Genomic DNA, 14,852 nt, shown 5'->3' with positions numbered 1-14,852 from the left:
AAATTCAAGCTTACTAGTAAATGATAATTTTAAAGCAAAAAAAGTTCATATTTTATGTAAAAGCAAATGAATATCATTTAGTAGCATTTATACAGAATATCCATTTTCTCGTTACCAACATCAGAAATTAGTCTCAGATCTTCAGAGTCACATTAGAAAAGGCAGTTTTAAGGATCTGGAAAGTGGTACCCATGGTTTTTTATTCTAAAAGTTTTTACTGGGCTAGGAGTTGTAGCTCATACTTGTCTATTATACACAAGGTCCTTGTACCACAAAAATCAACTAAGTAGTTATTTATATGGTTATGAATTCAGAGTAATATATGCTGTGTAATTTGATGAGACCTGTATCTTAGGTTTTATTTATCATCAACTTTTTAATTTTTAAATTAAAATTCTGTGCTGGTTTTAGATTTCAGAAAGCAAAAACTTTTCTTTTACTCAAACTTTGTATAGCTTCTGTCAATGGCTCACCATCCACGAATTCTGACAGTGATGGATCTAGTACAGGCTCCTTGCCACCAACAAATACAAATGTAAATACAAGTACATCTGAAGGAGCAACATCTGGATTAATAATTCCTCTTACTATATCTGGAGGCTCGGGCCCTAGGCCCCTGAATACTGTAAGCCAAGCTCCCCTACCACCTGGGTAAGTAACCGTTAATATTTGGGTTTTTAAGCCTTTGAGTGTACTCATTAATTGAAAAGGATTATAGTATATTCTTTCATAATTGTCTTTTAAGTAATTGTAATTGATTTGGGGAGTTTTAAATCCAAGAAAGCTTACCGTATTTTAAGTACTACCTCTTCTTTTGGGGAAGTAGGAAAAAAATGAGCTAGGTATTTTAGCATATGCCTATAATCTCAGCACTTGGGTATCTGAGGCAGAAGGATTGTTGTGAGTTCCAGGACAACTTGGGCTGCAGCATGAGATGTCCCCCAGATGTTTTTTTGAGCGTGGAGGGTGGACTGTTGCATACCCTGCACTGACCTCAAACTCACTGTGTAGGTGACAGTAGCCTTGAAGTATCCACCCCTCTGCCTATACTGCCCAAGTATGCACCATTACACATGGAAAACAAAACAGTTTCTATGGTGGGACCCCACCACCACCATAGAAAGTTAACAAAAACCAAGCAATAAAAAATTATAAGCCGGGTGTGGTGGTGCACACCTTTAATCCTAGCACTTGGGATGCAGAGGTAGTAGATTTCTGAGTTCGAGGCCAGCCTGGTCTATAGAGTGAGTTCCAGGACAGCCAGGGCTACATAGTGAAACCCTGTCTCAAAAAACCAAAAAAATAAGTAAATAAAAAGATTTAAGATCTGGAACTGGCTGCTCTTTTAGAGGACCCAGTTTTGACTCTGTCTGTAACTCCACTCTCAAGGGATCTGATGTCCTCTACTGGCTTCTGTGAGCACCAGGCACACATGTGGCATACAGACATGTCTATATACCCATACACATAAAAATAAATAAGCAAATAACTGTGAAAGGAACAAACTGTGGTGGTTTTCTGCTTTCCTCTTCTCTTTGGCGACAAACCTGCACAGACTAGAGTGTGACAGCGGCTGGTCGGTTAGCTCTCTTCTGTAATGTGCAAGAACATCTTTGATAAAGACTTACGCTGTGAGTTCTGTTTTTGTAGAATGTAGTCAAATGCTGCCCTTGGGTTAGCTCAGTTGTTGAGGTTTCAGGCATTGATGCTCTCTTTACCTCTCAGGTTCTAAGGATAGCCAGATTAGATTGAGACACTCCGCTCTTCTAGATTGACTGACTGGCTTTGAAAGGCATGGTTTTTTTTTTTTCCAGAACACAAAAAAGAAAACTCATTCACTCTTGGGCTTTTCCCTCTCTTTTTAGATGCCATTTCTTGATTGTATTTTAATTCTGTTTTCTCCTGTATAGACTAACAGGCTTATTTTTTTCAGTTATGTAAGATGATTATTTAAGGTGAAAAGGTATAGTCAGGATTAAAAAGCCAAATTAATACAAAATGTTCTTACTAGTCTTTGATTTCTATTTAAGGTGGGAGCAGAGAGTAGACCAGCATGGGCGTGTTTACTATGTAGACCATGTTGAAAAGCGAACAACATGGGATAGACCAGAACCTCTACCTCCTGGGTAAGTGTCTGAATTTAAAAATGGCAGTTAATCCAGAAGAACAAATTGTGTCTGTAACTGGGGTTTCCTACAGTCCCTGTTCTCCTCTTCCTCTCCTTTGTTTGCTTTGTGCTAGACACAGACTAGAAGGACGAGAGCTGGAGCACTGGCTCTGAGTGAGCATGCTGAGGGTTGTTGCTCTGTTACTATTTGTTTTAGGAGATAGAGTCTCACTGCATATTCCAGAAGAAACTCTTGATCCTCCTGCCTCAACCTTTCAGCCTTGGAAGTTCTGGGGTTACAGACCTATGCTGCCATACCATGATGAGTGATTTTTATTTTTATCATTTCTAATTTAAAGATTCTTTAATTCTTGTTCTTTGTATTTTTCTCTCTGAGCTTTTTAGCCAGCTAAGAGACACACAATTTTAAATTAGTTTCGTCAAGAGTTATAACTCGGGCTGGTGAGATGGCTCAGTGGGTAAGAGCACCCGACTGCTCTTCCGAAGGTCCAGAGTTCAAATCCCAGCAACCACATGGTGGCTCACAACCATCTGTAACAAGATCTGACTCCCTCTTCTGGAGTGTCTGAAGACAGCTACAGTGTACTTACATATAATAAATAAATAAATCTTTAAAAAAATATAAAATGAAAAAAAAAAAGAGTTATAACTCTACCAAGCATGGTGAGGGTCAGGAGATGAGGGGCATCCTCAGCTCTGCATGGAGTGAGAAGCCAGCCTGTGCTGTAAGAGCTGTCTCAGCCCCTCCACCCCGAGGAAAGAGTTACAGCTCCTTGTATCTGTTAGGATAAAGTCTCTCTTATTAACGTTAATGTATATTACAATCATTGCAAATGGTTCAGAAAGTTAAGGACATGTTGATAACATAGTACTGAGCATTTAATGTATATATTACATAAGATTGAAAGAAAATATATTTTTTAATTCAAAGGGAATATCTAGCAAATATGGGGTGAGGGGCACATCTACTCTGAGGTTGAAGATGGTTCAGTGGCTTAGAGTGTTTGTTGGTCTTGTAGGGTTTGTGAATTTGTTTCTCAGCACTCACATGAGGCAGTTTACAACTGCCTATAACTCCAACTCCAGGGCATCCAGCTTAACTCCACAGTCACCAGCATACATGTACATACACATAGAAATAACAATCTTTAGAAAAATGTTAACTTTGCTAGACATCAACTAACTCTTAGAGAAATGCATACCTAAAGGTGGTTTGACTTGTTGAATTAGCAGGTAATAGTATATTAAATATTGATGAGGAGCTCTATCTATAGTAATGCTGGCAATAGTGTTAATCTGTTTCCACCATAAGAATCTGATGTGTGTGTGTGTGTGTTAGTTAATTCTATATAGTAGACTTATGAAATAATTTGAAGAAAAAACTTCTTTGTCTTAGTTATTATTTTATTACAAGTAAGTTGTAAGGTAGTTGTATTCCTGTGTAAGTTGTTTTTAATTGAGACTTATTCTGAACATATATTTAAAAGACCTCTCTGATACATGCTACAGACTTATAAAGGACAAAACTTTAGAAACATTGAAGTTCAGTTTGTAAATATGAATTAATGATTTCAGGTAAATCAGAAAGAACTGAGAATGTAGCTCAGTGACACAGCACTCAGTAGCATGTGTAAGACCCTGGATTTGGTCCTCAGTACAAAGAGAAAAATAGTAGTTTCTCAAGGTAAAAAATCTTATATGCTTTGTACAAGTTTTCTTAAATTAGTGATTTCTTTTCTGTTCTAGCTGGGAACGGCGTGTGGACAATATGGGACGTATTTATTATGTTGACCATTTCACAAGAACCACAACATGGCAGAGGCCAACCTTGGAATCTGTCCGGAACTATGAACAATGGCAGCTACAGCGTAGTCAGCTTCAGGGAGCAATGCAGCAGTTTAACCAGAGATTCATCTATGGGGTAAGGGCCTGTTGATTTATTGATTAGTATAACTAATAAAAATCTTCAGTGTTGGGCTGGAGAGAAGGCTCAGAGGTTAAGAGCACTGGCTACCTTCCAGAGATCCTGAGTTCAATTCCCAGCAACTTTGTGGTGACTCATAACTATCACAATGAGATCTAGAAACCTCTTCTAGCATTCAGGTGTACATGCAGGCAGAACACTGTGTAAACAAACAAACAATCTTCAGTGTTTAAACACTGCCTGCGTGCATCGTATGAAGCACTAATGGAAGGAAGGTAGTAGGGTGGTAACCCAGGTGCTGCAATCTGTAGATATTGATCTAGTCATGGATTTTGTCTTTCCTATTAAAAAGAAACAGAAAAGAAAAAGAAGTTAGAGCTGTGGAGAAAAGATTGATAAAAATGAACCCAAGTAGTTCAAAAAGAATTCAAACAATTTTAAATGTAACTGCCTATAACTTACTAGAAAAATTGAAAGTTCAAGTCTCAGGGGGCCTAACTTTTTTGTTTGTTTGTTTGTTTGTTTTGGGGTTTTGTTTTGTTTTTCAAGACAGGGTTTTTCTGTATAGCCCTGGCTGTCCTGGAACTCACTCTACAGACCAGGCTGGCCTTGACTTAACAGAGATTCACCTGCTCCTGCCTCCCAGGTGCTGGGATTAGAGGTGTGCGCCACCACTACCCGACTGGGAGCCTAAATTTTCTGTGGCTGCATAGAGTTGACAGTGGTTACCGTTTACTGATAAAGTTTCCTGAATAAACTAGTATGCAGCTCAACTAAAGAGCTTATAGTCTTTACAGTGTTATATTATACATATATCTACACTATGTAAGTTTATAAAGTATTTGCTTTACAAAGCTGAATAGATGATGTTCACCTGTTATCTTTAGCATTCAGGAAGTTGACCATATGGCTCACTTGAGCTCAAGAGTTCAAGGCCAGCCCAGACAACTCCAAGACACTAAGGCACTGCTCAAAAACAAAAGCAAAACCAAACCAAAAACAATAAAAATAACCAGACATGGTAGTACATGGCTTTAATTTCAGCACTCTAGAGGTGAAAGCGGTTAGATCTCTGACTTCTAGGCCCTTCTGGTCTTTGTTGTGAGTTCCAGGTTAGCCACCATGTCTGGGGTGGGGCAGGGTAGAGTAGAGATAGACAAAAACAAACAGAACAAAAGCAAGCAAAAAAACCCAATAACCAAAAGACTTTAGTTTCCTTCAGACTAACAGTGCAAATACAGTGATAAATATATAAAATAACATCTGTGCTTTCCTTGCTGTGTGATCTGCTGCTAGGGATGTTATAATCTGAAGTCATAAAGTATCACAGAACTGTCTCTGAGAAAAGTAAAATAGCCCATGTCAAAATAAATAGATTTGTTGCAGTAGTATATAGAACTTAAACCAAAGAAGCCAGTTGGCGGACCCTGGGGAAGCTGAGCCTCTCCACCTCTGGTTCTTCAGCGTTGTGTGAGCTTTTCTTTACAGTGCACTAGAGGAAAATGGCTCTCCTTTCTTCCTAAAGGGTACCTTTCCTCCATTTTCTTACCAGTTTCTTTTATTTGTTTGATTATTTATTTACTTATTGATTGATTGGGGGGCTTTATTTACTTTTATTTTATGTGTCTGAGCACCTGAATGTTTGTCTGTATACCAGATACCACATGCATGCAGTATTATATAGAGTCAGAAGTTCACGTCCCCGTGTGTCTAGAATTATAGCTAGTTGTGAAGCTGCCATATAGATGCTGGAACAGAACTTAGGTCCTCTGCAAGTGTAGCCTGTTTTCTTAACTGTTAGCCATCTCTCCAGCCTCTGCTGCCTTTCGTTGGACCTCATCATTAGAATAGTGTCCACTTAGTGCTGTGGACCAAGTCATCTTTATTAGAGAGCGTATGGGGGCGTGCCTATTGAGGGGACAGGTAGACTTAGAACGTCTGGGCAGCTTCTTTCCTCATGGCAGCCAACACTATCTCAACTCCTCACACATCTTCTGAGCATGGATGTACATCGTTACTGTCAGGGCTCATTTGGCTTTAGGAACCAAGTGGCATAGAGCATTGCTCATAGGGAGCAGAGCCACATACCCCCCATAGCATTTGCCACACAAGTTTTATGTGCTTGGAGAGGTGATCACAATGCTGGCCATGCCTCAACTTGCTCCCATTCTTCATTACCTGTGTCATTCTTGGAGCCCACTGCCATGGGGTAGTGCAGAGCCACTGTTGCTGCTCTTCGTGCTGTCGTGGCTGCCCTACCCTTGTCATATTGTATTTTGAGACAGGTTGGCCTTCACCTTCAGATCTTCTTGGCTAAGCCTTCTAAACAGCTAGAAGCCTCTGCTAATCATCTCCTCTCCCTTTTTTTCCCACTTCTTCTTTTAAATTCTATTCTGTTTCACATTTTAGTTTCTGTTTTTCTAAGTGTGGCTACTAAACTTGCCTGCTGCTTTCAACCCTAGTTCTCACATGATTCTCAGATGACTTCGGAGTCAGATACATCTGGTTCCTGGTTCCACAGTTACTTTGAGTAATTTTGAATAAGCTATTTAATCTCACCAGGACTCATTTGCCTTCTATGTGAAATAGATACTTAATTGCTCTGGTAGCAATGTGTTGTCTTGCTACTCCCCACTCCATCTGTCTCCGGTTTTCTGTTGTTTTGAGTACTCAGCAAGATTGTTTTCATCCAGCTATCTTACCACTCCAGGTTTTGGTTTTATAAATGTAATTTGTAGGTAAGAATTTATGTATTTATGTACTATTTTAATTACACATAATTTTAAGTGTTAGATAATACTCCATAGCATTTTCTTTTTTAAAAAAGATTTATTTATTTATTTAATGTATGTGAGTACACTGTAGTTGTACAGAAGGTTGTGAGCCTTCATGTGGGTGTTGGGCATTGAATTTTTAGGACCTCTGCTTGCTCTGGTCAACCCTGCTCACTGTGGTCCACCCCGCTCCCTCAGTTCCTGCTTGACCCGGTCCAAAGATTTATTTATTATTATACATAAGTACACTGTAGCTGACATCAGACAGCTACACCACCTGAAGAGGGCAGCAGATCTCATTGTGGGTGCTTGTGAGCCATGTGGTTGCTGGGATTTGAACTCAGGACTTTTAGAAGAGTAGTCAGTGCTCTTACCCACTGAGCCATCTCGCTAGCTCCACTCCATAGCATTTTCTCTCTCTCTCTCTTCTTTCTATCTTTCTTTCTTTTCTCTTCTCTTCTTTTTTTTTTTGCTATATCTTGAACCAACATTTATTGTTATAATATAGGGTTTTCAAACATTTTTTAGCCAAAATAAAGTATGTTGGTACTATATAAAACTTCTCTAGGGCATGAATTCTGCAAGAATATGTTGTATTGTGTATGCTAGGTAAGTTATACTGGAATTCATACATTAGCTCTGAAGTCATGTGCTTATGTTGTGAATTATATTTGTTTAATTATTTATTTTTATTCTTTATAGAATCAAGATTTGTTTGCTACATCACAAAACAAAGAATTTGATCCGCTTGGTCCGTTGCCCCCTGGATGGGGTAAGCACATCAGTTTCTTAATTTAGAAAATCTGTTACTTAGAAAACCAGGACTAGAGATGTTGTCCTGCAAGGGTATAGCTCTGAGTCCAGTCACTAGCATTGCAAAAAAGTGAAAAGAAACAGATTATGAATATAATAATCTGGAAGGAACTCAAGGATGTAAACTTAGAGAAGAAAGTCATTCTTACAAGTTTATATACTTGAGGCTCCAGTGTCTGTTACTGTCACCAAATACTTGAGGCTGGATGCTCTCTAATGAACAGAAGCTGAAATGGCTTAAGTAGGAAAATCGTTTGCTGTGCAAACAGGAGTTGGATTCCGAAGACCAAGGTAAAGAGCCAGGCCTGATAGCACATGACGGCAACCCCATGGAGGTTGAGGACATCAACAGATCCCTGAAGTTTATTGGTTAGCAAGCCTAGTCAAATTGTTGACCTCCAAGTTCAGAGAGAGACAGTCTAAAAAACTAAGGGAAGCCAGGCATGTACACATAAGGGAAGCATACATAATCTATCTTGAAAAATAGCCATCATTTCTTTTTTTAAAATCATTTCTACTCAAAATATTTTAGTAATAACCCAGAGAGATGATTGGTATATGCCTATAATCTCAGCACAAGGAGTTCTGGGCCAGCCTTGGCTACACACTGAGTTTAAAACCAGCATCAACTTTTGGAAATCCTGATTCAACCAAACAAAACAAAGGCAGGAAGATAGTAAAGTGCTTGTTGTGTAAGTGTGTAACTCCCCACTATCTGTATCTGTGAAGAAAGATGGGTGTGCTGCCAGGCATTTATACTCCTGAGGGAGGTATCTGAGAAGGTCCCGAGAGTCTGCTGGCTGGCTAGGCTCAATCAGATGAGTCCTGGGTCAATGAGAAACTCTTGCTCAAAAAACATAGCAATCCCTGAGAAGAAACATGTGAGGTTGTCCTCTGGGCTCCATATGCATGTGTGTAAATATGCTTATATATGTATATATCTCCACCCACTAGGCATATATACAGCCACCATGAGACAGAACAAAATAGGCCATTTCTCTGAGTGAAGAAGATATTTATATGTGAGTCTGGAGGTGGAGTCTTGTGATGGTTAGGGAAGTGGAATGGTCAGTGTATGGTTGATAGAAAGCAAAGCAAAGAGCTTTAGAAAAGGAGGGTGGCCTTTGGTGTGGACCCTGACCTGTCAGACACTGCATTGCTGGACGTAGGTTGTGTGCTTTGTTCCTACCTCTTTTATTTGTATATAGTTGAAGGCTACACATTTATACTCCCATCTTCTACTTATTTTTTAAGATTTATGTTCATTTTTATTTTATATGTATACATGTTTTTTTCCTGCATATGTATCTGGGTATACCTGGTGCCTACAGAAGAGTGGATTCGACCAGGAACTTCAGTTACAGGCAGTTGTGAGCTACCACATGGGTTCTGAGAATTGAACTCAGGACCTCTAAAGAGTAGCCAGTGCTCTTAACCTCTGAGCCATTTCTCCAGCCCCCACCCTTCATTTTACAGCAGAACTTGGGCTCATTTTTATGGTGATGCTTACTAACACACCATTTTTACTCTTTTGAAGCAGCTATAGGGAAAAAAAAATCACCTCTTGATCTCAGAATATTGAATTGTGGACTGAGGGAGCTGATGGTGTATCTGAGGCATAAATTACCTACCTAGTTCTTATAGACCTTAAGCTCACACCTATTTTAACACACACACACCCATATGTCATTTATGTAAAGCTAAATAGCTGAGAAGTCATATGGGCAGGATAATATAAAATAAATCTCTTTTAGCTTCTTAGAAATTTTTTATTTAAAAATTTTTAAATTTTTTATTGTATTTTTATTTTATGTGGATATGTGGGTCTGTATGTGGACATGTGCCTAAGTTCAGGTCCCCTCAGAAACCTCAAGTACTCTTGAGTTACAGTTGTGAACTACCTGATTCGGTTGCTGGGAACTGAACTTGGGTCCTCTATAGAACAGCATAAGTGCTTTTAAGTGCAAAGACATCACTCTCAGCCCCAAAATAATATTTTAATATCTCACTAAGAAACAGAAAGAACTCTTAAAAGTGTAAGTGGGTATGGCAGGTTGTCTCTGACCCACCAGTTCCCCAAGGAATGACCTGGAAACTTCTATTAATTATGAATGCTTTAGGCCTTAGCTGGCTTGTTCCCAGCTAGCTCATATAACTTAAATAAGCCTATTTATACTAATCTACATTGTTGCGGCCCGCCCGCGGTCCACAACACGAACGGTTCACTGAGAATGGCAGTTCCCTGCAAAGAGAGGAATCTAGTCGGGGCGGAAGAAACAATGGAGTCAAGACAACATTCGGATCAAGACTCAATTTAATATTTCCAGACACTCAGTTTATAAAGGAAGGGGGAGGGAACCCAATTTCCCGCCAAGTAACTCAGGGTCCAGTAGCAGGACGAACACGTGTGTGCCTCCAGGCAGCAAGGGCAGGTTCCAGCAGTGGGCGTGGCAGGACGAATAAGCCGGTAGCTCCACCCTTGAGCAGGCAGGTTCCAGGCTGGGGGGAAGGGAGGCCACATTTCCCCCCATTAGATAACAAAACAAAAATAAAAAAAAAGGAGGTGGCCTGTGGCAGAAAAATTATCTATGTTCAATAGTTCTGCCTGAGTTCCTAGGGCTAAAGAAAAAACCTATTTCCGTGGGATTCCCTAACTATTCTAATGGTAAACTGTATCTGGCTGAGACTGTCTTAAAAGCACTGACTGAAATACCAGCACTGGGCTGTAGGCTCTGACTTTATAATGCTAATTAGTGCTGAATAGGTAGCTACCTGTTTGCCTTTTAAGTAGGGCGTTGGAACCCTGGCTGAGTTTAGCTAAACAATTTTAGAATAACACTGAACTGATAATTATCCACAATTTTGGGTGACAGGCAGGGGAACAGTGAGAAGAGATTAAGACTGGCTGGCTCCTAGTACAAGGCCAATTGGCTTTTTTATTTTTTGGGTGGGAGGCAGTGAAGGGCCTGCTCTTACAACAGCAAGGTCTCCAATCTCTCTCCCCCCTATTAATTAAGTTTAAATAGGCAATGCTTAACAGAGGTGATCAAATGATTTTCTCATCCGTAGATGAGTGGGCCTTTAACCTTGACTTGGGTGGACATTGGCCTGATTCCTCCCGTGAGCATTGTAACGACTCACATCTGTGGCTCTTGGTATCTTTTGGGGAGGGGAGGCAGAGCCTTAAGTATTTTTAGTTTTTAGCTGGAGTCAGATACCAACCTCCTTCAAATCAGGTGTGTTGCACAGGGAACTCAGAAACGGTCAAACTGGACCTTCCCTCCGCAGTAATCTCCTGCGCCAAGCGGTACCCATACCGTATTCATATGATTATGAATCAGTATCGCAATTCTGAGTTATTGCGAGGTCTCTATATGAGACTTGTCAACCTCAGATTTAGCAAGGCCTAGACAAGAATTATGTCAGTATTAACACCATTAATTTTGGTTAAACTAGGAGCTGAAAGTCTTTCCTCTTCATCCCTGTTATTCCCAGTAGCCTGAGGAACTAAGGACACCTTGCAGTAACAGCAAGGGTGAAAAGCCAGAGGCCAGCTAAGGGACTAAGCCTATATCTATCAAAATAAGAACTAATCTTTGTAAATATATATGAAATTTCTACTTCCCTAGCTCTCCTGGTAAATCTAAATCTTATCTTAGACTGAAAAGCCACATGCTGGGATGTCCCTGGAAGGGAGATTAGCAGAACCACCTGTTTGCTGTAGGGGCGGGGCGGAGAACCGGAGAATGTAGATTGACCTGCTTGAGAGAAGGAAGAATTCTAAACAATGAGAGTGTAGCAATGTAAATTTTCTGTTTGGAGAAGTCAAGGTACTTTATTTAGATGCAAATTGTAAAGCTAAAGTTAATCTCCGACCTCTTGTAGGGGAATTGGCTCAGAGGAAACAGTGTTTTTTGAGAGCTTCCACTCCCAGCTCAAGAGGAATTTTAGTCTTTAGAATGATACTTACGAGGAGAGACAGAATCTGTGTTTACCTGAGGAATTAATCTCTCTGGTAGCCACCGTGCTTCATCTTCATCTCGTGAAAAAACACAAACCGAGCCTCTTCCCCAGATTAGAACTGGATCTGGACCCTTCTATTTATTAGTCAGGGTGTCCTTCCATTTTACCAATGCATAAGAATTAGAAGTAACTGGATTAGAAGTAACTGGGTGCCAGTGGCGTTCCGCTGCAGACTGACCTTTAATGTCAGTTTGCAAAAAGTTTAGGACAAATAAGGTAAAGGCAAGGTGAGCCTTTGGTGACCTTGGGGCAAATGCTCTGAATTAACTTTGCTAGGTAATTTAGAATATAGGAATCTCTAATAATTGAACTGAATATTAGACCAGTCTAAGATTGAGTTAGAATGGCTGGTCACACTGAAGAAGAGTGAAAAATCATTATGACTCTATTAAATGACTAATTTTACTAAGTCTGAATATACAGTCTCTGATGTACTATTGCCATAAAGTTAAAAGGCTAGAAGCTAGTCCAAACTGGAAAAATGACAAGCAAGGATGGATCTAAAACATGAATTTAATCTTTTAGTCCTTTTAATCAGGACACTGAGTTAACTTACCTGTCAGCTCAGCACACGAATTACCAATATGCTTCTGTAGAGTTCTGTGGAGAGAACCTGTTTTTCCCTTTTCCTAATAAGGTAGCTGTTTTAGGATCAATCTATAAGCCAATAAGTAGACCCTTTTAAGATACTAAAAAGCATTTATTAAATTTGACATTTTAATCTCAAATTTTGAAAATAAAGGTATGTTTTAAATAGTGTGCATGGAAATGCACTAAATAGTATATATGGGGATACAATTTCTCTCTTTTGTCTTTTAAGAGGTTAAAGTTTAAAATTTTACAATATCTAACCTTTTGAATTAATAACTTTTTGGACAAAACATTTAAATATTTGGCTGTAAAGGGGCAGTGACTAATTGCACTTTCAATTATTTTTCTTAAGGAACGGTTGTAACTAGAAGGCTAGAAAAGTTATTAAGAGTCACACGTGCATAATTTATTTATTTATTAACTAGAAATATGTATAAGCAATTGTAAATTTGAGAATTAATAGTATCTGAGGGACGAACAATTTTAAGTAATTATGAGCTCAGAGATATAGCATTGACTATTAATATATAAATTAAGGTTTGATTGTTCAGCATTTTAAAACACCATCTACAGCACACAACCAGATTATTTGTGCTGGAATAGGGGCAACTGTGTGTCTTTTTTTTTTTTTTTTTTTTTTTTTTTTTTTAAGATTTATTTATTTATTATATGTAAGTACACTGTAGCTGTCTTCAGACACTCCAGAAGAGGGCACCAGATCTCATTAAGGATGGTTGTGAGCCACCATGTGGTTGCTGGGATTTGAACTCCAGACCTTCGGAAGAGCAGTCGGGTGCTCTTACCCACTGAGCCATCTCACCAGCCCCCAACTGTGTGTCTTAAGACTCCGCTCCACAGCAGCTAGTTGGGCCCACGTGGCCTAACGATCAGCTGGGAGGATGAGAAAAATGACTTTACAATAATGTTTTTTCTGGCCAAAGAATTGTCTTGGGCACAACTAATTTTTAATTACCAATTAACAACAATTATAAAAGCTTTCTTTATTTCCTGCAAAACCCCTTGCAGCAAACCAAAACACCAAATAACAAAAGGATACTGTCTCTGAATCTTTTGGGTGAGAGCAAGGATTTAAGGTAAACTTCCCTTGAGAAGCATTAGTTAATAAAATACTTTCCACTTAGGAAACAATATATACTGAAAGATTAAAACTTTTGGCTTCTTGTAAAGAAGCAGAAACAATAAACATTTTTCTTACATAATGTAAAGCTATATTAGCCATACATAGAGGCAAAATTTTCTAGTGATTACCAGTTTACTAGAAGCAAAAATCTTTGAATTTAAGCATTATTTTAAACATCTGAATAGATCTGTAACACTGTTAAAAGGAAATTTTCTTGAACACAGGGAAAAACTTTTTTAGGCATTGTTTGCAAAACAAAAGAAAAGGCCACAAGCCGCTCTGGGACTGCCCAGAGCCCTGTATTGACTCAAAGGTAAAATACTTTTTAATCTGAGCATTAATCTTAAATTTGCAATCAAACTGCAAGCTGCAGTCAATGGAACAATGGTAGTTTTAACCATAATTTTTAAGTTTTTGTGCAAGGTTAGGATAATACCTACAACTTTGGGAAAGCAAAACCTATGTTTAAAACAATTTATCACTGTTAAAATCAATATTAGAAGCATTACTATCATATTACGAAGTTTGGATATCAATTAATACCTATGAATACCTATTAAAGCAAGCTTTAACGCTTTAATAAAGAGGCATTGCTTTATATCTTATCTTAAATTTTACTATTTAGGATAGGAACCACATTAATCATTATCTAAACTAGAAATATCTTAAGAGACTCAGCCTCTGAAGCTTAATCTCAAACTTTAACTCGCTTCAGGGCCTCACCAACTTTCTCTCAGGTTCCACAATCTATCGTTTCTTCTTCTTTGAACCATGGACAACAGCTATCTATCTTATCTAAAAAATTTCTTACTAATTGTACTTCAAGCCTTACTCCTTTTTCCTTAAGCAACTCCTGAAAACTAAACACAATCGCCTGATCCATGATTTTGAACCCTTCTTTCTTCCACCTAAGCAGTTTTCTAAAAAACTGCGGCACACCGCCTGTCTCCGTATCTAGTTCCGATTTACGAACTGCTGACCCCAAGCAGAACCAGTGTTGGGTCAGCACTGCTTCAAACTTGTTCGTATCCTACCGCATCCCCAGCAACACTTTCAAAACTGAAATTTTTTAGGCTAGCGCTAGCATGTGTACCTGTCCGTTGCTCCGATGCTCCTCCGATACGAAGATTCTTTCCTTTCTTGTGGAGCTCCACACAGCAGTCGTTTCTCTTAGCATCTCTCTGCCATTCTTCAGGTCCCAGTTCTGGAGCCAACTGTTGCGGCCCGCCCGCGGTCCACAACACGAACGGTTCACTGAGAATGGCAGTTCCCTGCAAAGAGAGGAATCTAGTCGGGGCGGAAGAAACAATGGAGTCAAGACAACATTCGGATCAAGACTCAATTTAATATTTCCAGACACTCAGTTTATAAAGGAAGGGGGAGGGAACCCAATTTCCCGCCAAGTAACTCAGGGTCCAGTAGCAGGACGAACACGTGTGTGCCTCCAGGCAGCAAGGG

General features: G+C 39.3%; 1 protein-coding gene across 3 annotated transcripts in view; it reads left to right on the top strand.

Annotated features, from left to right (window-relative positions):
* Positions 1–14,852, top strand: part of Itch (itchy E3 ubiquitin protein ligase) — a 120,721-nt gene that overhangs the window by 72,485 nt on the left and 33,384 nt on the right. For all 3 annotated transcript variants that reach the window (XM_021182181.3, XM_021182162.3, XM_021182171.3), the window contains 4 exons: positions 456–651; positions 2,031–2,126; positions 3,875–4,049; positions 7,529–7,598. In XM_021182181.3, the coding sequence (XP_021037840.1) occupies positions 456–651; positions 2,031–2,126; positions 3,875–4,049; positions 7,529–7,598 (537 nt within the window). The remainder of the gene's footprint in view (positions 1–455; positions 652–2,030; positions 2,127–3,874; positions 4,050–7,528; positions 7,599–14,852) is intronic.

This window comes from Mus caroli, unplaced genomic scaffold (genome assembly GCF_978045245.1).
Source record: "Mus caroli unplaced genomic scaffold, Mus_caroli_1 scaffold_2, whole genome shotgun sequence".
Taxonomy (NCBI): Eukaryota; Metazoa; Chordata; class Mammalia; order Rodentia; family Muridae; genus Mus; species Mus caroli.
Note: the sequence above shows the minus strand (reverse complement) of the source record. Positions and strands in the feature narration are given on the sequence as shown.